At 35.3% G+C, this 20,898-nt stretch overlaps 1 protein-coding gene across 2 annotated transcripts; it reads left to right on the forward strand.

The window, feature by feature from the left end:
- The first annotated feature begins 34 nt into the window (after positions 1–34).
- Positions 35–20,866, forward strand: LOC149419961 (uncharacterized). 2 transcript variants are annotated; one of them, XM_089637391.1, is made up of 13 exons: positions 35–166; positions 2,980–3,182; positions 4,697–4,831; positions 6,866–6,974; positions 9,856–10,112; positions 11,401–11,561; positions 12,542–12,670; positions 13,261–13,369; positions 13,954–14,022; positions 14,503–14,627; positions 14,823–15,060; positions 15,334–16,460; positions 18,340–20,866. In XM_089637391.1, exons 2-12 carry the CDS (start codon positions 2,993–2,995, stop codon positions 16,413–16,415), a joined length of 2,604 nt encoding a protein of 867 aa, XP_089493517.1. In that variant the 5' UTR covers positions 35–166; positions 2,980–2,992; the 3' UTR covers positions 16,416–16,460; positions 18,340–20,866. The 2 variants fall into 2 exon arrangements, with proteins under 2 accessions (XP_089493517.1, XP_089493516.1); XM_089637390.1 differs by lacking the exon at positions 18,340–20,866 and having other exon boundaries at positions 15,334–18,331.
- Positions 20,867–20,898: the final 32 nt, after the last annotated feature.

A 20,898-nucleotide genomic window follows, 5' to 3' on the forward strand; every position in this document is an offset into this window, starting at 1 on the left:
AAAATATCTTTTGTTGAATTATTGGCAACTGGATGGCAACTGGATGGCAACTGGCAACACAATAATAGCGCTGCGCCGAAATGTCCGGGACGTTTGTCAAAACATTAATTTATTGAGTTTAATATGATTTTCTTGTGATTTTATACTTTTAACACCAATTCTGCAGGTTTGTTTTCCCACAATTCGGTTTATTTTAAATTGTGTTTTATTGGTGATCGTTTACAGCGAGCCTAGGGCACCCTGTAGCTATTAATATGCATGTGACTTTCTTCACACACCGAAAATTAAAATAATCGTAAATAAATTGATTTGATAACTTAGGTGAATATTTTTATTATGATCTCTGTAATTGCTTTCAGATAACATAATGTAACCATCTAGTCATAAATTATTATTTTGCTTTATTATTTGTAGAGATAGGTTACTGATTATTGGTGTTCACTATTCAGTTTTCAATTGACTATTCTATTACTAGTTGTACTTATTCAAACTGCGTCAAATCAGATCAGTTGGTCGTAAACTACACCAAGTTTTCAAAATACTGTCCCGAAAATCAAACAACATCATTTTATATCTGTTACAAAAAACCTTTCGAAATAATTTCCAATTTTCACTCCCCTGCTTCGTAACTTCCAATAATTTTCTTTCCAAAAGACCCTCCTCACAGTATCCCCAAATACGACGTAGGCCCTGAAGGAAATTATTTTAACTGCCACATTGTCCTTGATCCTTATTGGGGCTTCCAAAACTTTACATGTTCTAGCCATATAAAAATGTGTGCACGTTTATTTTACAATATCTCATGGAACAGCTATCCCATTTTTTTCATATAATTCAAACAGTATTAACACACTTCAAGCGGGCGGTCCCGTTCTAGAAAGTGGCTTTTGCTTAAAACCGCTACATCTTTGAAAATAATACATGTGTTTGAATTTTTTTTTACCTATTAGTCACCACACTAACTTGTAACTGAAGTTATAGTCAGTTGGGTCATTTAGTGATGTTTTATGTGTAAAAAAATGTACATATCTTATTACATTTCAAAACATTTGTTTTTCACTATCGCACAAATCCTTACAAAAAACTAAGGATTTCCGCATCTCCAGTTCCATAAGTGCAAGGTTTTATTACCCATTCTACAAGTTAAGTTTAGTTTCCTTTTAATTAAATATTCTTCCACACAAGAGACAAGAAGATAATAAAATATGAGACTTGTATCAAATTATTTATACATATACATATTTATAGTTGGAACCCTTAAAAATAGATTGGTATACAATATTCATATAGAATTATCGAACAGCAATGCCTTTATAGTCGTTTAAGTAGGACGCAGGACTGGCGTAAAAGGTAGAACTACCCTTTCCGCCGGAAGTGTGTTAATTATCATCATGTCTAATGTGTTGGGTAAGGGTTTTCTTCAGATTCACCGTATTTCTTCAATTCATGGTACCTATTTTAACACATAACCTGGTATATACGCAGGTCAAAATTGACCCGGAAAATGCTATGATCGGCTGTAATCCAACAGTTGTTTGATGTTCATACGTATTCCTCAGTCTCACATAATGCCACAGAACTGCAATTTAGGTGCATACGCTGTGTCAACTGTTATTTTTGGAGTTACGCCTCTATCGGGTCAGATTTGACCCATGTAAACTTTAAGTGTAACTTTTTCCTCAAAAAACTAACATCATCTGCACAAAATTTGAAATATTATCTAAAGTTCACTGCAGTATGCTTGCAACATGCAAACATTGTTTGTACATTCATATTTTATTAAAGTTTGGGCTCATATTCAAAGAATATTTTCTTATATGTAGTATAAAAAAAATCACGAAAAAGGGTGATTTTATGTTTTGTTATGTCTTAATTTAAGTTTAGAAGAAGTTATTTTGAGTTTGAAAGATTTTATTAGAAAAATAATAAATGAAGGAGTCCATAACAATAAAAGTGTGTCTTCTTGTACACCTGTGCTTTATTCTGTGAATAACCTTATTATTGGATAGTATTCACTTGGTGTAAAATATAATATTACAATAAATTTAAATACAAATAAGAAAAATTACCCACTACAATGTTTACACTGAAAAATTGAATTCGGATCCAAGTGTTCTGCTTATCCCTATTTTCTGTACATTTACCCTTGATCCTTCTTGTAGCTTCCAGAAGTTTGTGTTCTAGCCATATAAAAATGTGCACTTGTTTGAATTAATTCAAATCAAGTGTTTTGATCACTAAATCAATGGTGGTATTTGGAATTTCTTCCTACTTTTTTACAGAATTTAAAAAATATATTTATGTTCAATAATTTTTTTGGTTGTGCTTTCGCAGGCAGGCGTATTCCCTAGCACTGTATCAAAATATAACTAGTTGTTGGAACTAATAGCTAGATGCCGTCGACGCCTTCTTTTCACGAAAATTTGTCTCATTATTTATAAAGCAAAAGCAATTTAAGGCTCGGTTGGATTCTTTTTTGGAGAAAAGAAAGGATTAACTTATTTTAAATTTAAAACAACTCAATAACTTATTGTTAAATCAGATTTGAGCGCATCAGCAGAATTCCGCCTGCTCATTAAATAATAATAATAATGTCAGCAACTACATGGAAATATTTTTCAACATAACACAGTCTATGATTTGTATGCATTGTTTTAGCAATATCGGCGTCAAATAAATAAATAGTTGCAGCAGTAACTTCTCTATACAGTATTATACACAATTTGTAATGGTGTTTTGGTAACTTACCTTCCAACTTAGATGTGTATAGATTTTCTTAAACTCCTTATAAAAATAACATTTGGAACTCCTTAACGTTTTAGCCTCAACATCAGTGTTATTATCAACGCTTATATTGAACAGTATTGACAATACCAGCGTTTTTTTTAAATAATCGTCAACACCCAAATACTAATTATTTCTACACTGATAAGTGAAACATTTAAATGACTAAATTTATATATGTTTTTTTTCTTCTAGATAAGTGGCAGCCATGTTTACGGGCAACGACACGGTGGACTATCCCACACAATGGGCGCTCAACCCGGTGGCATATCAGAACATGGACAACGACCAGGTGGACTGGGCCACCCTGGCACAGCAGTGGATCCAGATGAAGGAGACGGTGCCCCCCTCCTCCCAACAGACCCCTGTACCACCGCCCCCTCCACCCATCATACCGGGTAAGACATTATTTTTTTCTATTTTAAAAAGAAAGCCAAACATTCCCGGGTTACATATTTTAAAAACAGCTAGCTGACACGAACTGCAATAGCCATCCCAAGCCAAGGTGTGGACTACCATGCTCGGGTTGAATGACACTGGGGAACAGTGTCACGAACGGTACCTCCGAGATAACGAGGCTTTGTTGGTGTGGACCTTTTGTTTCGCTAAATACTCTTGGTACCAAAATGGACCATTCAAACAAACAAAAAACTAACACCAATGAGGGGCCTTTCGGTAACCTAGGGGGAGTGCAGAAGAGTTGAGGTCACCTCTGTGGACTCTCGTGGGGCCTTGGGGGAACCTAAACAAAGAAGGTCTTCCGTTGGGAAAACTTACCGCTACGGGATCCTCTAGGGGATCCATACGCGAGAAAACAGCGACCCTCGCAGGACGAAACAAACTCAAAGGAATATGGTGAAATGGGAGATAGCACAATGGGCTCATGGCTTGAGTGCTCGCTGGAACTATCCATATTCCATCTATGCTTCAATAAATAAATAGCCATCAGAGGAATTGAACCCACGGTGCCTGATTGGAAATCTGAAGCAATTGTCAACTCAGCCACTAACTTATTACAAACATAAATATTTGTTATTACACAGCATTTGTTTTCTGTATAAGAATTTAGGTCAAGAACTGATAAGAATTAAAGAGAGATTGTTTGTTTGTGATGTTAGTTTTCTATTTCTTTATAATTTTTTTGATTAAAAATTCTGGGAATCTTAATTTGGTTATGTGAATACCGGACTAGAGTCTTAACCCTCCGTAGGACTATTACGCCCCCGGTTGGGATATGCTGCTAGGCTGAAGAGAGTTCGGAGAGTAATAAGATGGAGAAGAGATTGGTTGGGTCGTACTTGCCTATTCAGATCTGGTCACCAAATCTTTTAACTTTGAATGGTGTCCTTTCACCGAAGCGATACTGAGAGCATCTATTACTCTGGAACATGCCGCAATTAAATATATTAAAACATCATCTGCTTAACTATAAAACTGCCTATCTACATTTGAACAAATTGTTTAGGAGAGCCTAAAAACTGAATAAAATGATAATTTTCTGATCGTTTCCACTGTATTTCACATATAACGCATTGGTGCACAATCCTGAAATGCTCCAAATGCACGCCCAACTAAATATAATAATTATTTATATATAAATATAATTGTGCGAATGCATAAACTGCTTTTATTTATTATTTCTACATGAACCTGAATAAGGTACCCTACACGAAAAAAATAATCAAAAGGTGTTTTCAAAGAAATAATGGTTAAAATTGTATCGCAAAAAATTCCTGCATGGATGATATTAGAACGGTCTCCGGTGACCTATCGGAAATTTCAGTTGTAAGAAAAATGTGTCCGGTGCGTGATCGGCGCTCGACTTGTTAATAGTGGGTTTGAATCTATAAGGACAAATCCTGATTTATGAAATCTTCTACATAACCTAACAATCCGTCTATTCCTTCACCAGGTCTGGAGGGTGGAGAGGCCCCCATGGAGATGGAGGGGGCAGACCCTGAAGCACCGGCGCCCCCCTCCATCAACCCCCAGCAGTGGAACAATTCCATGCCCGATCCAAACTGGAACAACTCTTGGAACCAATGGAGTAAGAACCTACGATACTGCTTTCAAATAAAAAATAAAGGCATAATCCTGATTGCTCTGTTGTAATCATTCCCTAAACAATCCATGTGTTGAAAAGAAAGAATGCAACCATAGATAATAGAAACAAGGGAGGTGGGCCATGATCCATTATTCGCTGCGTTTGGTGACTTGGGTGCCGTTTTCATTTGGTGAGGTTTGTCCAGGTCTCGGCGGCGGACACATCTGCCCACCAGCTGCGTGGCTGGCTGGATCGGGAGAAGCCGGCTGAGGGAGGTCCTTTGACTTCTCCAGTCAGACTCTCTCGACCCAATGCCTTGCACCACTGTGGGTGGGACGGATGGTTTCCTATGTCACTCCTGGACACACTGACCCCAGATTCCTACCTCACCTCATACCTTTTTCCAGAATTTCCTCTCCTTCCTTTACTTAAAAATACCCTCCTCACACATTCCCCAAAGATTACACAGGGAAATTATTTTCCTCAGGACCTCCTGTGGGGAGTTAATGTAAAAAACCTCAAAAGTTGGAAACCTTTCACAGTTCGCGACATTGTAAATAACAAAATGTGAAAAAATGTAAATTACTCTTAATTATTTAAACCAAGTAGAATTTTTTAAGCTTTTTAAAGTAATTTTGTAAGAACTCTCCAATCCTAAAATTGAAAAAAAAAAGTTTAAATAAACGTTAAATCTCTGCTTTTGCCACTAAAATTCTAATAAATATAGTATCAATAGTAAAGGAGGACAAAATAGCAATTGTGTTTTTAATATAGAGTCCAGAGGACTGCAAAATTGTATCTTCTTCAAGCTTAAACTTTCTAATAAATCTGTGTTTATCTGAAGTGAACTGCCGGTAAGTATGTTTTATGGGTCCGTACATAATTAGATAGAGCCTAGGAAGTCAAATTTGTACAGAGCCTTTGAGGTGATTTTTCCCAAAAACGGTGCTTTACAAATTATCCAATTAGTATTAACAAACCGTATGTTGCCAACATCACTACGCACGGCGCCGCCCCATCATTGTGTCTACCTATACACCAAACGTATATCTTTCATCATGCAGTTTGGTCATAGTTCGACAACAGCTTCCATGCCATATCTCTCTTTGCTTCTACATATTAACTATGATGGATGCAATAAAGCTCTTAGCTTAATTAATCAACGCAATTTTGATTGGTTCCCATTAAACACTGATTCTCTGCCTGTTAAACTTTTGCCAGCTAAACAGGCATGACAGCAAGGTGCCATTATTTGTAACCCCATAAACCTAAATAATATACAGGGTGTATCGGCAAGTACCCGACAAACTTTAACCAGCTATTCCTTAGCACATTTGGAGTAAAAAATGTTATGGGCGCTTTGCTGTCCGGTAAAATTTTTTTTCCATTAAAAACAAAAAATAAATCCACACTCCGTCACTGTCATTTGCATTGTTTCTCGTGTTCAACAGCTGTTATTAGCAAGTGTGTCAAAAAGTGTCCTCGCTCTTTCGTACACACTAAATAATAATAGTTAAAAATGAGACGAATGGTGCCGTGCCATTTCGTTGTGATTGTAAAAGCGCGCCAACGTAGGTACGTACGTACATTATTCAACGAAACTCGAACAAAATATTGCCAGACGGGTTTTCAAACTTTGACAAAGGATAAAACAATGGTGACATGTGGTGAAAATATGAATAATAATTTTTTTATTAAAAAAAAAATGTTACCGGACAGCAAAGTGCCCATAACATTTTTTACTCCAAATGTGCCAAGGAATAGCTGGTTAAAGTTTGTCGGGTACGTGCCGATACACCCTGTATAGCTACTACTAAACTAACTTGTAACATTATTAAACTTGCGAAATAATAATGCAAAAATTAATCATGATAACTGCTACATAATATTTCCTTATTTGTTCAGGAAATTCAGTTCATCTTACACAAGGGTAATGTTACATCTGACTTATGTCTAAGACGCATTATTTGTTTAAATAGTCTTGCCTTTATTATGTAGCACAAATGGTATGTGTTTTATTAATTAATTTATTTTTAGGTGGTTGGGGCTGGCCGCAAAACACCATCCCTGGAAGTAAACCCGCCCTCATGCCCACCCCCGAGGTCCCTTATTCCGGATATTCCACGGGAGATAACAACTTTCAGGGGTAAGTTATGTATACTGTCGGGTTGGGTTAGGTTAGGTTAGGTTAGGTTAGGTTAGGTTAGGTTAGGTTAGGTTAGGTTAGGTTAGGTTAGGTTAGGTTAGGTTAAGTCGGGTTGGGTTATCTTTCTCTTAAACACTCAGTTTCTCTATCTGCGTCTAGTTTTCTAGAGCTGACCAGTTACCGGGGTTAATTATTGTTAGTTTAGGGCATTTTGGTTCGTCCTCTGTGTATTTCTATTCGTATGTAGCAACTGTAACATGTGTTTCTGTTCATTTCATTCTGCCGCATTTTTTGTTTGAATATGTAAAATAGCCATATGGAGCCTTCTCGTAAGCAACCGTGAAACACCTTAACACACTTTGATCGGGTTATTTTTTCGCCGGCTGACCGCTGAAAACGGGCGAAAATAAAGGTCCCGCGCGAATTTGTTTAATTTGTTTTAAATCGCTATATCTTCGAAAATCATGGAAATATTTCAATAAAATTTTCTACATACTAACTCAGCATACCCAAGCTATATAATTTGTAGCCGAAAACCAAGTATTATTTCTAATGCAACATAATAAATCGAAAACAAAGTCATTTTTGAGTCATTAGTGTTCAATTTTTTAAGTATAAACTAGGTTTCAATTTTATAAAATTACAAATTATTATATTTTCACCAAGCCCAAATTATTATAAAAACAAAAAACAATTGCCACTTCTCTAGTATCGTCAGAGTAACACATTATTACCCATTGAAATACCATGTGTGCAATTACCCTCGCACGGTACAGCGGACCAAAACCAAATGTGCTAATAATATTGGTTATTTTTTCAAATGAAATTTAAAATAATCACTTAGCGTAGAATGCTTCTCGTATTGCTCACATAATATTGTTTATTTTTTTCACCATACACTATTAGGTTTAAGTTTTTAATCACTTTTATATAATCAGTTACAGTTTACGTCTAAAAATTGTTCATCTAATATTTCCTTGTTCTTCCTCCATATCACTTTCTTCAGAATCACTGAACTGTAATGGCATCACTGACATTCTTCTCCTACAAGGAATTTCTTCACATCCACTAGATTCTTCTCTTTCACTATGGCATTCAATTCTCTTTCACTATGGCAAATAATTACTAGAACAGGCAGATAAATTATCTGCGACGATTTCGCTCACTTTCGTAATTTTCAGAATCCATTTTGAAAGATTTGAAAAAGCAAATATAAATATTATCTCCTCGGAACACAACATAGGACAATTTGCTTTTTAAAAACTGGCACGCACTTGTAAATATTTATTATGGTCCGCCTAACTGTGTTTGCCGATACCTGCTGTTTTTAAATTTGTTTCGGGTTTCATGGTCATAAAAACCCTGGTTCCAGGAATTGAATTATTAGAATAACAGAATATGTTATCTAAATTACTTATTTCGTTGATCTTCAAACGCAATACCTATCAAGTGTCAGGTGTTCAATAATATAGGCCATTTTAGTTGAAATATCGATGTACACAAAAGACTCCAAGATAAATACAAAAAAAAGACTTGCATTGCAATTTGATAATTATGTGCATATAGTTGGGACCTTTATAAAGAGATTGGTATATAATGTTCATATAAAAACATCAGATAATTTCATCTTTTCTGCCATTGAAATGAGGCGGGCGCAGAAGGTAGAACCACCCTTTCCGACGTTAAGCATCAATCGACCGAACGGGTAGAACTACTCTTCCCGATTAAAGTGTGTTAATGCGATGCCATACGTAGTAATGCAAAATTATGTGGTTTTGGTTTGAAAATTTGGTCGCCTAGAAATGTTTCAGATGCTTTAATTAAATACATTATTACATCTTGGCCTTTGAAATAATCGAGTATTTTTTATAAGCCCAGAAAAAAATAATGTAAAGGCCTATGTAAACTGCTTTAAAGTTTAAAATCTCCTACTTACGAACCCATTTTCGGTTATGATTTTATTGTATAATGTAAAAAATTAAGTTATTTATAAAGTGATCGAAAAAAAATTAAATATTTATGCCTGAACATCCAAAAAATAAAATAAAAGGCACTTTTGGCCATGTTTTTTTCTTGCCTAAATCAAAACAGGCTGATGGTGTTAAGTGGGAATTTAAACCTTATCGCCATCTATGTAAGGGTTGTTATTGATAGCGGCTCAATTTAAAATATTACACGACGTAGTGCATCGCCTTAACTTTAAACCAAAAAATCAACCTGTAATGACAAAGTTTTTTTTTTACTACTAGCTGACGTGTACTCGGCTCTGCTCGACCTTTCTCTACTTTCTATAAATATAATATGCATGTATTATATATATATATATATATAAACCTTCCAGAAGAAATTCTCTAAATTATAGTGAAAACCCTATCAAAATCCATTGCAGAGTTTAGAAGAACAGAACAGAGAGACGCGGATAGCGACTTTATTTTAGTATAATAGAGATAGTTCATCTATTTTAAAATATTTTACCGCGGACTGAACCTTCCTACCCAGGAACTGGAGTCGGCAACTCTACTAACTTCGCCAAATGCCGATCGGGTAGGACCGACATATAATTAGTATATTAACTGCTGTAATGTCATTAGATTTCAAAATGTCGTGGGTGTACGTGATTTCCACCAAAAGTTGATAGAATACATTGTCATTGACAACGAGTCTATCACCCAAATTGCAGCTCCATTGGATGTTAATTTCCACTTCAAAGATTTGCATTCATTCATTCCTGAAAATAAAAGTGAAATTTAAATAGAATTTTACGAAAGATCGTTTGTTTTTACGAAATACGTTTTTTTTTAAATTTTAAGTATATTTTATTCACTACTATCTGCCGCTTTTATTAATTAGGCACTTTTATCAATGAAATTCTTCTCCCCAGGTACACATCCTCCGCTCCCATCCAGACTGGCTACTGGACCACAGAGGAGGGCTCCGGCGAGCAGCGCTCCCGTTCCTCCCGTCGCCACTCCCCATCCTCCTCCCGCCATGTCTCCTCCAACTCCTCCTCACGGCGCCCCACGCGCCTCCCGTTGCACCCGCACCCCGTACCCCCACCCCCTCCCATTATAGCGGAGGACACCACGCAGACGATTGATGCTGCCAAGAGAAGACAGCTGCCCGGGTGGATCAGAGAAGGTAACCCAATTTATTTTAAGCCTTTTAGGAAGAGAGGATAGATGTATCTCCACCAACGTTCCCTCAATTTTTTGATTGTGTGTGCGGCACATCAGCTTATCTGTGCAAACTATCAAAGGAAGGTCGGTGGCCGAGTTTTACATCGCGTTTGGGTCCCACCCAGGCATAGTGTGTTCAATTCCTCGGCTGGCTAAGTCCTCCATCACAACACAAGCAATATTTTCGGTTTACTGTGGTGATAGTAGGAGATTTTCAAATATTGCCAGGTTATTCGTAACCCGGGAATGTTTGTCTTTCTTAAAAAAAAAAAAAGAAAGGGGTTTTTTACAGGGTTTTCTACAGGGTTTTTTCATTGAAAATTTTAATTTATTTGTTCAGTAAAATGGCATCCGTTACAATCTTTGAAAGACTTTGTAAAAGTAGCAGTGTTCCACATCTAATGATAAATTTGTGAAGGATTGCTCGACACTTTTGATGATCACCTTTCGACGAAAAATAACGATTTCAGCCATTCGATTTAATTAATATCATATCTCCAAATATTAATATGGAAACATATTTACTGTTTGCTGCAGTTTAAAGCAAATGAATCCATCTAGATTTCAACATTTATTCCATATTTTTAATTGGAATGAATTTTATTCACTAAAATTCCCAAAGTCCTAGTCCCACCAAAATGGGACTGAAAGTTGATATTATGGTGCATAGTGTGGGCCAAGAAATAAAAGAAATTCGTAAAAAGATATTTATCGTAAATAATTGATAATGCCTTAGTGAGCTAAAGAAGAACTAAAATAAAAATATTAAAACATTAGGGAGTGTTATCTCGAGTTTTCTCAGGTTTGGAAATTTTCGGGCGTAGTCAGTTAATATGTTAGAGGCATGAAAAAATTCACATTGTATCTTTGAATGCAACTAAAGCATTTGTCGAGAGATTTTTGCTCTATTTCAAATGAGTTGTGTTTTATTAATTGTTATCGTTTTTTAATATTAGCGCACTAACATTCGTATTTACATATCTCTCTTTCAAACCATCTTTGAACGCTTACTACGTGGCCTTAACCGGTTAATTCTTCAAAATCACCTACCCAAATTTAGGTAGCCATTACTTGAGAGGTTAAGAATGTAATAGTAAAATTTTACCTTCAGTTTGTGTACTGTACTATATACCCATTTGAAGAAAAAATTTTGTGTACGCATGTTTCAATGTTTCTTATTTTAATTTATTAGCAGGATAAGTTGTTTTAATAAGTAAATGGTTTCATTGATTTTTTTTTCTTACAACCAGGACTTGAAAAAATGGAACGTGAGAAGCAGAAGCAGCTAGACAAAGAGAGAGAACAGAAAGAACGTGAAGAATACCTCCGGTTGAAGAGGTTGGAAGAGGAACGCATCCTCAAAGAGCAACCTGATGATGGAGTTCCCAGACTTCCTGCCAAGAGCAAATTTGTAAGACTGTTCCCGGTCCTTCATAAATATACATTTCTACACAAAATTAAACCATCAAAATCCCTTATTTTTAGTTACTGTTGAGATAAATAAGATAAGTTTTTTTTTCCTTTTGTTTTGATCCAGTTTCTTTTTTTCATTCTTTATTAGATCTCCTAATAATATAGTACCATAGACATATGAATATTAGTAGACCTGCCCTAAGTGATTAAAAGCGTATTATCCCCACTCCCCATACCGGTTCCATTGAGCCGGCTGGGCTCGCGTACGGCCTCAAGTGATATTTGAAAACGTGACGTCATCATTCTTGTGCGAACTATGGTCGAGGCATCATCGGTTCATTTTACGAAATAACACGGCAAAATGTTTACTTGTACTATGAAAACTGGTAAAAATAGATGCGAAAAAAGAGAATAAACCCAATTGTCGTATTACATTCCATATATAAGCATTATTTTATTTTATTTTAAGCATATTCACATCGTATAATATGAATCAGTTGTTACTATCACATCGAGAAACGTCTGGACGCGAAACACAAAGCTGGTTGGTTGCTGGGAAGTAAATTATGAACATTTATAAAAGTGTCTTAACTAAATACTTAAACGAAATATTCGACTCTGAAAATACAACCGAATTTTTTTGCCGAATTTGGACTTCGCAAATTTGTTCATAACGTGGCGAGTAATTTGCGCTCCCATGTAAAAATGTCTATTCATTCAAAGCAGATTTTACTTTTAAGAAGTAAATGGTGATATTATAATGCGAGATGCCTATTTACTGTCAGATTGATTTATTGACGAATCACAGTCATCTTCACTCCCTTCGTTCTTCAACAGTTGATTTTACCCCTCGCCTTTATCTTCTCGTCTATTAATTCCTATGTCTGTGTATAGTACATATTTCTAAGCGCCTTCTTCACTTAGAACATTGGATTTTTGTATTAGGTACTGAGTATTATGAACAATGTAAATCAACAGGAGACGGACAGTGAAGGCTCTGATTCAGAAGAAAAGATAGAAAAGGAGGCGGAGAAGATCGACATAGAAATCAAGCAAGAACCACCGCCAATGCTGCAGAAGTCTCCGGAAGAAATGATGCAAGAAGTTGTGAGTATTTTATATTTCTTAACCTTATCTACGCGGCTCTTGTATATGTTATCCATCAGTGGCTATTCCCGTGTGCTGATATTGCATATTATGTATGATAATATGATCCTTGAAGTTTCACTAAAACATATACATTCTCAACATAACTTATTATCAGAGGTGCATTTTTTTAAGACCTGTCATCTCATCCATCCATGACCTGTCATCTGAAACGCACACACAGATGACTCAAGTGGCAAAATATGTAATCATAACTAATATTGCGACCGATCGATGTGATTTTTTGCATAGGGATAATTAGCGGGCAGGGAAGTGACATTTCACACATGGCTACTTTTCATCCTGGAAAAACATTTCATCCCTGTATGAAAATTCTTTGTTCAGTAATTTCTCCCTAATACCACGTGAGCGAAGCCGCGGGTAAAAGCTAGTGATAAATATTTTAAGAAACAAAACAAAATTTCAACATCTAACATCTCACCCCCCCCCACCCCCCACCTACTGCTCTTCAATCTATCCTCTGTTGCCTCGGAGTTGTTGTGATTCTTATAATGATTCATTTGTAATGGTATACATGTTATTTAATTTAGATGCTGACAGTGCGGCGAACGCTAACGGAGATTCTCCTAGACGTCACGACCGAGCAGATATTGTCAGTATGCAAAGAGGAATTGTCTAGGAACAGGTCGCACGCACAAGGTATCTTTGTTGTTAACCAAACCAAATACATTCCACGCATCTCACTTCGGGAGGGCTCAGCGACAAACAGTGCCGACGGAAAGAACTATGACACCCCTCCAGAAAAAACATTTTCCTCTCTTTGCGAAATTCTTTGTGATGTTTTCCTTAGTGCTTTAAAATTACAATTTATTAACAACATTTTATCTAAAACTGATGTGCACACGAAAGGGTGAAAACTGAAATGCACAATTTCTGTGATGTGATATTAAAAAAAGTCTGTGATGATCTCTATAATATGTTGACATTTACTCATTTATTTTCCGATTGATTCATGACTCCAAAAAGTTTAAGATTGTAAGGTCAAATTATTTATTAAGTTTTGCACGTTTTCCCAGCAGACTCATAATTATATAAAACCTGCATTGGACTTTAGTTGGGACTGTTTTTGTATTAAATATCTTGATTGGACTCTAGCTGGACATTTTTTATATTATTTTCTTCCTATGTTACTTATGTGGTCTGTGGATGTTCTGGTTTCAGGAATAGCCCAGTGCCTATTGTTGTATTTTTTGTTCACTAAATGTTTATATTTATATGAAAAGCATCGTCACGCGGCGCATCAGTGGCTAGCAAGTCCCCCCCGGCCTTGTCAGCCATTGGTGGAGGACTCGGTGAGTTATATTCTCTATAAATTTATGATTCATTTTTGTCCATGGTTCATCTTTGTCTATGGTTCACTTTATCTATGGTTTATGATATTCTTCTCATTCCAAATTCATATCTTTGATGAATGATGATCAAAATGAATTATGTATTGTTTTCATGATACATAGTGTTTATTAAAATAATAAATGAAAACGGTGTTTATACATCGTTTCTCGGAATTAAGCTATTGTTTAGTAAATTTGAATATGACTTAAACATCTTGAGTTTGGAGTATAAATTCAAAAGATTTGTTTTGGGATTAAATATCCCTATATATGGTTAATTATTTTTTCACTGCAGTAGAATTAACGTATTATAAAAAAACAAATGGGCAATTCATTATACTACTTAATAATGTGTTTAGTTTTTACTGGGGATTTTTATATCGGGAGTAGCATTTTGTGTTGTGATTTAACTATGCTATTACAATGTGGTAATTATGCTAGGCTTGGGAATCTACGGGGACAGCAGCGACAGCGGCTCTGGCTCGGAATACGAGGACATCAGGTCCAGAACTCCTGACAGCAAACGGAGGGAGAAAAGCGAGGACTTCACCGATGGCCAGCTTCAGGTAATTCATCAGCATTTTTAGGAAAAATTAAGTTTTGTATTCGGATGTAATGTACCGTGGTGTAATAATCGATTTCAAAACATTTCTTTTACTCTTCTATGGAAATTGTAGCAAAGCACCTTTTTTCATCTTTGTTTCATACTGTTCCAATACGAATGTTGGCTTTTCTTTACTGTCTGTATTGCCTTTTCGTAGGACACCATCAGGCGGCGAAAGGCGGAGTTTGAGAAAACTTCCCGTGAAATAGAAGCAAGAATAGCGGAAGATGAAGCTTCAATCCGAAGACACCATCGCCGAGCATCTCCCGGCACTCCCACCTCTCAGTCCTCCAAGGCAGCTCGGGGGGCGGCAGCTGAGCAGGAAGGTTCCAATTCTGACGGTGAGGGTACCACAACCAACAATAGGAAAGAACAGAATAACTCCCACAGCCATAGTAAGTCTCAGTTTTAGTAACTATGTAAGGTGTGCTATCGCAGAGCTCACTGGCTGACTTGATACACATTTCAGTGTGAGCTTACGTCAGACGCTTTCAATCGCCGTGAAGAATAAAATTATCACCGACATTTCTGTCAGTTTTTAATTCCCCTTTTCTGCACTATTGAAAGCGTCGAATCATCATTTCTTAAGTGATGATAATTTGTGTTTTTTGCTGTCTTTATGTGTTGAATCATTGTAAAGGGATAAATGCTTTGGAATGTTTTTACAGAGAAATTCGTCGCAGAGAGCACGCCGCCCCTTCAAGACATCAAGGCGTCCAAAAACCATTCTGAAAAAGTTGTCAGAAGCGAGCGTAGGTCGAGAGATAGCCCCGAAAAGAAAGTAAAGAGTCACAATGCCATCGAAACTGATAAAAAGTCTAAGTCATCTAAGAAAGATTATAAAGAAAAAGACTCAAAGAAGCTTAGTGAATCACCAAAAACAATCAAAGAGAAACCATCTAAAAAATCATTGCGTGAAGAGAGAAGTCGAAGTAGCTCGAGCTCGGGCTCTGGCTCCAGTGAGTCAATCAGCACCGAAGATTCTCTTTTTCGAGATAAACGAGCATCTACTCCTAGTGGCTCCAACTCGTCCAGCAGTAGTAATTCAGGTTCTTCCGATAATACTAGTTCAGGCACTGACACGGAAAGCACAAAAAAGCAATCCAAGAAAAAGAAAAGCAAGTCGATTAGTGAGCGAAAAAAAGTTAAGAAATCTAAAAAAGACAAACGCAAGTCAAGGAGTGATCATAAACGTAAATCTTCTAGGCGTCAAAGTAAAGAGGAAGTCGATCAGTTTGATTTAGGTGATAAAACTATTGAGTCTAAATTGAGAAAAAGAGATGACAACGAATACAAGCGGCATTCGAGTGTGACGGCAGAAAGCCACAAAAGTAGTAGACACTCTACGCGGACTCCCGAAAGGGCGTCTCACAAGTCCAAATATTCGCAAAGGTCTCGTTCCAAAAGTGATGATAGGAGTTCCAAGAAGTATGAGAGCCGCAGCCGGAAGCAAGAGTCCAGAGATGATGAGGGGCGTTCCAGGGACCACAGATCCAGAGAGAGGAGAGACAGGAGGGGTAGGTCGCGGGAAGGGAGGGTCAGGTCCAGAGATAGGAGGGGTAGATCGAGGGAATACAGAGATAAGTCGAGGGAATGGAGAGATAGGTCAAGGGAGGGGAGAGACAGGTCGAGAGAGGGCAGAGACAGGTCGAGGGAGACGCGGAGATCTAAGGATAGGTACGAGAGGTCGCGGGATGGACGAGATCGAGAGGAGCGGAGAGACCGGAGGGACGGACGCTCCTATTACTAGCGTTGGCCAAGGACGCCTCGAGGTGAACTGCCATTCCAGAATAAGGTGGTCTTTCATTCATTATTAATCATTTCTCCCACTTCTCCAATATCTACGTCATTTTATAAAGTTAATTCTTTTAACACATAACATAATATTACATACTTAACCTCTCAGTACTTTTAAGATGCTGAATGTGTTAAGATTCTTTCCATTCACTAAATCCTTTAATTCATCTTATACACTTTCATTATGATACGTTACTACTTCATACATCACACAATTCATATTACGACAGTATCATCAATGTTAACATTTTATTTAATAGGTAAAAAAAATTCAAGAATCTTGCTTCCAAAATTCCTGTTGCGAGTTCAATAAGAGTATTGTATTTTTATAACAAGCACTCAAAGGCAGCACCATAAAAACAAATCACACTTTAGTCTTGTATCAAATTGAGGGGTTGATTACCACAACACCGAAATCACCGTTTTCGAGTTACGCACAAAACCATGTTTTTTCCCATGTAAGAGGAAATAAAAATTTGGATTTGTGTGTAACTCGAAAACACTTATTCGGAGCTACCTAGTTGTAATAATTATCCCGCAAAATAATAATCGAAAAAATATCTATTTAAAAATTTTGACTTTTGCTTCTTTCATAGAACATACCTCTATGGTTTGTTTAGTCCATAGACAATTTTTTTTTAAATCATTGCCCTCGCAATATTCTGTCTTCCTTCTTATGGAGATAATGTTATTATGATATTATTCTGTGTTTGACTTACATTGTAAATTACGCTTATAAACAATATTATGTACATATGTATTACGTTTTCAAATACATAATAAATGTTCTAGTCATAGTGATTATTTTAATAGGTAACGAATTGCCTTTGAACTGGAGTTGTGAATTATTGATACAGAAATAAAATTGCTGGTAAAATTTCTATCTTATAAATTTATCGACTCAATCATTATGGTACTTACTAGTTTCACGTTTACAATTAACAGATTGTTTGTTAAAATACAACAGATGATTGATAATTGAAATAATTCAAGGACCTAATCTATAAAAAATAGCTTGCTTCGGATCTTCCAAAGCCAGAACCAAACAATATTCTTATGTTGCTTATTTTTAAGTGATGTAATCAACAATGGACATTAGATTTAATAGTGATAAAAACAATAACAATACGCAGTGCAAATTTTCTCCCATTTCACCAGTAAGTGATTTTCAGTGCTTTATCGTTTAATTTTCTCGGAATTATCATCTCCGTTAATAATATCTAGAGCACAATCGGAATAATTTCTAGCTTTTTTCCAATATTATATCTCGGCATCAAATTGCTATTCTATACTTAGATAAATTTTTTGAAAATGGCGTGACTACTAAACAAATAAATTGTATACGATCAACGTTTCTTACAATTAAAAAAGTACACTTGTCACCAGAATAGATTACCTAATAAATAGTATAGCTTTTTAAAATATTTGAAACAATCTGAAATATATATTTTTAAATTTTGTCCTTCAATTTTCAGCCATTAAGTACATACATATTCCGTACTGTCCAAAATCCATTATTGTGCCTACATTTCTCTAACAAATAATAGCAGAGTTTGGTAGAGTCCTTAACAGTGCTTCCGATTATAAATGCATGCATTTTATTTTACTTACCTTTTATAAATTAAGGCCAGTCACAATCTTAAATAATAATTTAAGATAAGTTAGATTTAGAGCTGTATATGCTTCATTTTTCATTAATGATCAGCTGAAAGTATTTAGTTGAACTAGCATTGGAAGCTCTTTGTTTTCTTAATAATTTCATTACGTTAAAATAACCTTTTTATGCGTCGTTTCTAAAAGATCTTTGGTTAAAGGGCCAGTAAATTATAATTTGTTTCATCGAAGATCTTTTGTTATTTTCATATTGTTTTTTACAGGTCACTTCCCCGGAACCTTTGTAAAACTCTTCATCGCAAATTGGACAAGATTGTTTTATTTATTTGGATTGTAACTTTAAGAATTTTATTTTGATCATTGTAAAATAAAAACTACATCATTCAACCTTCTCTGTTTTATTATTTAACAATTTCAATGAAACACTTTCATTTCTCCGGACAATACAAAGGTAGCAGATACCAGAATCAAGAAATTGGATCAATTGAAAATATTTTTTATACACCTTGGTACATACACAATGTACAAAAAGTTATGTAAAACATGCTGGTTTAAGGACGGGTTGTTTCGGAACCAATTCATCTAATTTCAATTAATTTTCAAGTTCTGTGAAAATACTATTCAAGTTCTGTTATTATATCATTATCGACCAGTTGCTTTATAGAACTGAAATAATAACACAACTTGAAAATTAACTTTGAAATTTGAACAATTCATCAAATTTCAAAGTCAGTTTTCGAGTTCTATAAAGGTTTTCTTCAAGTTCCGTTATATTATATTACTATTGTCCAGTTGTTCCATGAAGCTGAAATACTAACAGACCATAGAACTTGAATTTTAACTGTAAAATTTGATGAATTGTTCAAATTCTGTAAAACAAGCCCCGTCCTTTTGTGTTTTATTTTATTGCAATGAGATTTCACAGAAATCTTAGTTAAACCATAACATATTTACAAATTGTTCTATATACAGAAAAAATTAATCATTTTATTTCATCACGACTAATCTTTGATAATAAATTTATCAAATTGATTTATTTCACTTCCAGGGTACACTACAAACGTATTTACCATAGAATAAAGAAAAATACCATGTGGGTGTGTTTCGTGATTCAAATATTTGCCAAATCGAGGTTTAAATTTCCAATACAAAACTGCATTTACAAAATTCAAACAGAATGGAGATTTACAATGCTAGGCCAATGAGAGTGAGACAGAGCGCTGAAACTAAATGAAACATTTGTTTCCATTTTGTATGGAAGGCACTTAGTTTTCTTCTTTATTCTATAGTATTCATCAATAGAAAATAATATTATGAAAGTTTAAACTTATTTATGTACAAACAAACTACAGCCCGATACATACTAATTTTCAGAACCAAGTTAGCAATATTTGAATTCATTGATTTAGGTACCACTAATTTCAAGCCAAGACAATGGGAAAGGTTCAGTTGATTTTGACCCTTCAGTACTTTCATCACATTTGTTCAGTTTGCAATGTTTTCTGTGCATTTCAAATGCGCTATATACATCTTATTTTTTTTAATTTTCCGTAAAAACAAATACTAGATAAAATTATCTTTCCGGTGTATGTATTTAAAATAAACATTACTATTTCTAAATAATAAAATTTTAATATCAAACGTGAAAAATATTGTCAAAAATGCTAACCATATTTTTAATTACATTTTTTTACTCCAATCATAGAAAAATGAGAGATTTCGAAAACACATTAATTTTGTTTGGGGAATTTGTAAGAAAACTGTAGTTTCACTTTTATCTCATACATACAGGGTGTATCGGCACGTACCCGACAAACTTTAACCAGCTATTCCTTAGCACATTTGGAGTAAAAAATGTTATGGGCACTTTGCTGTCCGGTAACATTTTTTTTAATAAAAAATTTACTATTCATATTTTCACCACATGTCACCAATGTTTTATCCTTTGTCAAAGTTTGAAAACCCATCTGGCAATATTTTGTTCGAGTTTTGTTGAATAATGTACGTACGTACCTACGTTGGCGCGCTTTTACAATCACAACGAAATGGCACGGCACCATTCGTCTCATTTTTAACTATTATTATTTAGTGTGTACGAAAGAGCGAGGACACTTTTTGACACACTTGCTAATAACAGCTGTTGAACACGAGATTCAATGCAAATGACAGTGACGGAGTGTGGATTTTTTAATTTATTTTTTGTTTTTAATGGAAAAAAAATGTTTCCGGACAGCAAAGCGCCCATAACATTTTTTACTCCAAATGTGCTGAGGAATAGCTGGTTAAAGTTTGTCGGGTACTTGCCGATACACCCTGTATAATAAAAATAAAGAAATAATTTTTAAAGTCAAACCGATTGTTGCCATATTGCGAAATATTAATTGTTCATTTTGGCTATTTTTAGGACTTTATTAATGGAATCCAGTAAAAAAAATTGTGGCAAACTGGAAAGAATTATTATTTTTCTTTCTAACGTCAAAAAAATTATGCATTTCCGCATGATAGAAAAAATGATAAAAATACTTTTATAAAACATGGACGCCCAATCACATATGTATAACCCTCAAACGCTTGAAACAAACTGCATTTATATTTTATGAGCAAAGTGTAATGCTGTGTATAAATCTTGAGTTTTCGCCTATATGAATGGTTCTACTAAAATTTGTACAATTAAAGCGGTTTTTGGACCTATAATACAATTCAGCGCAAACTTTTTTTGTAAATGGCCAGGTTGAAAAAAAATTGGCTCAACAAGTTAGGAAGCAAACTTGAGGACACCTAGGAAATTGGCTCAATGGGTTAAGGAAATAAACTTGAGGAAA

The sequence above is a fragment of the Hesperophylax consimilis genome, chromosome 11 (assembly GCF_061612785.1).
Source record: "Hesperophylax consimilis isolate HC1 chromosome 11, BYU_Hcon_1.0, whole genome shotgun sequence".
NCBI classification, from domain to species: Eukaryota; Metazoa; Arthropoda; class Insecta; order Trichoptera; family Limnephilidae; genus Hesperophylax; species Hesperophylax consimilis.

Excerpts from the sequence above, each read along its gene's own strand:
- LOC149419961 (XM_089637391.1), top strand. The coding sequence starts at position 2,993 with ATGTTTACGGGCAACGACACGGTGGACTATCCCACACAATGGGCGCTC. Across the intron at positions 4,832-6,865 it reads CAACTCTTGGAACCAATGGA|GTGGTTGGGGCTGGCCGCAA; the intron begins GTAAGAACCTAC and ends ATTTATTTTTAG. Across the intron at positions 11,562-12,541 it reads TTCCTGCCAAGAGCAAATTT|GAGACGGACAGTGAAGGCTC; the intron begins GTAAGACTGTTC and ends GTAAATCAACAG.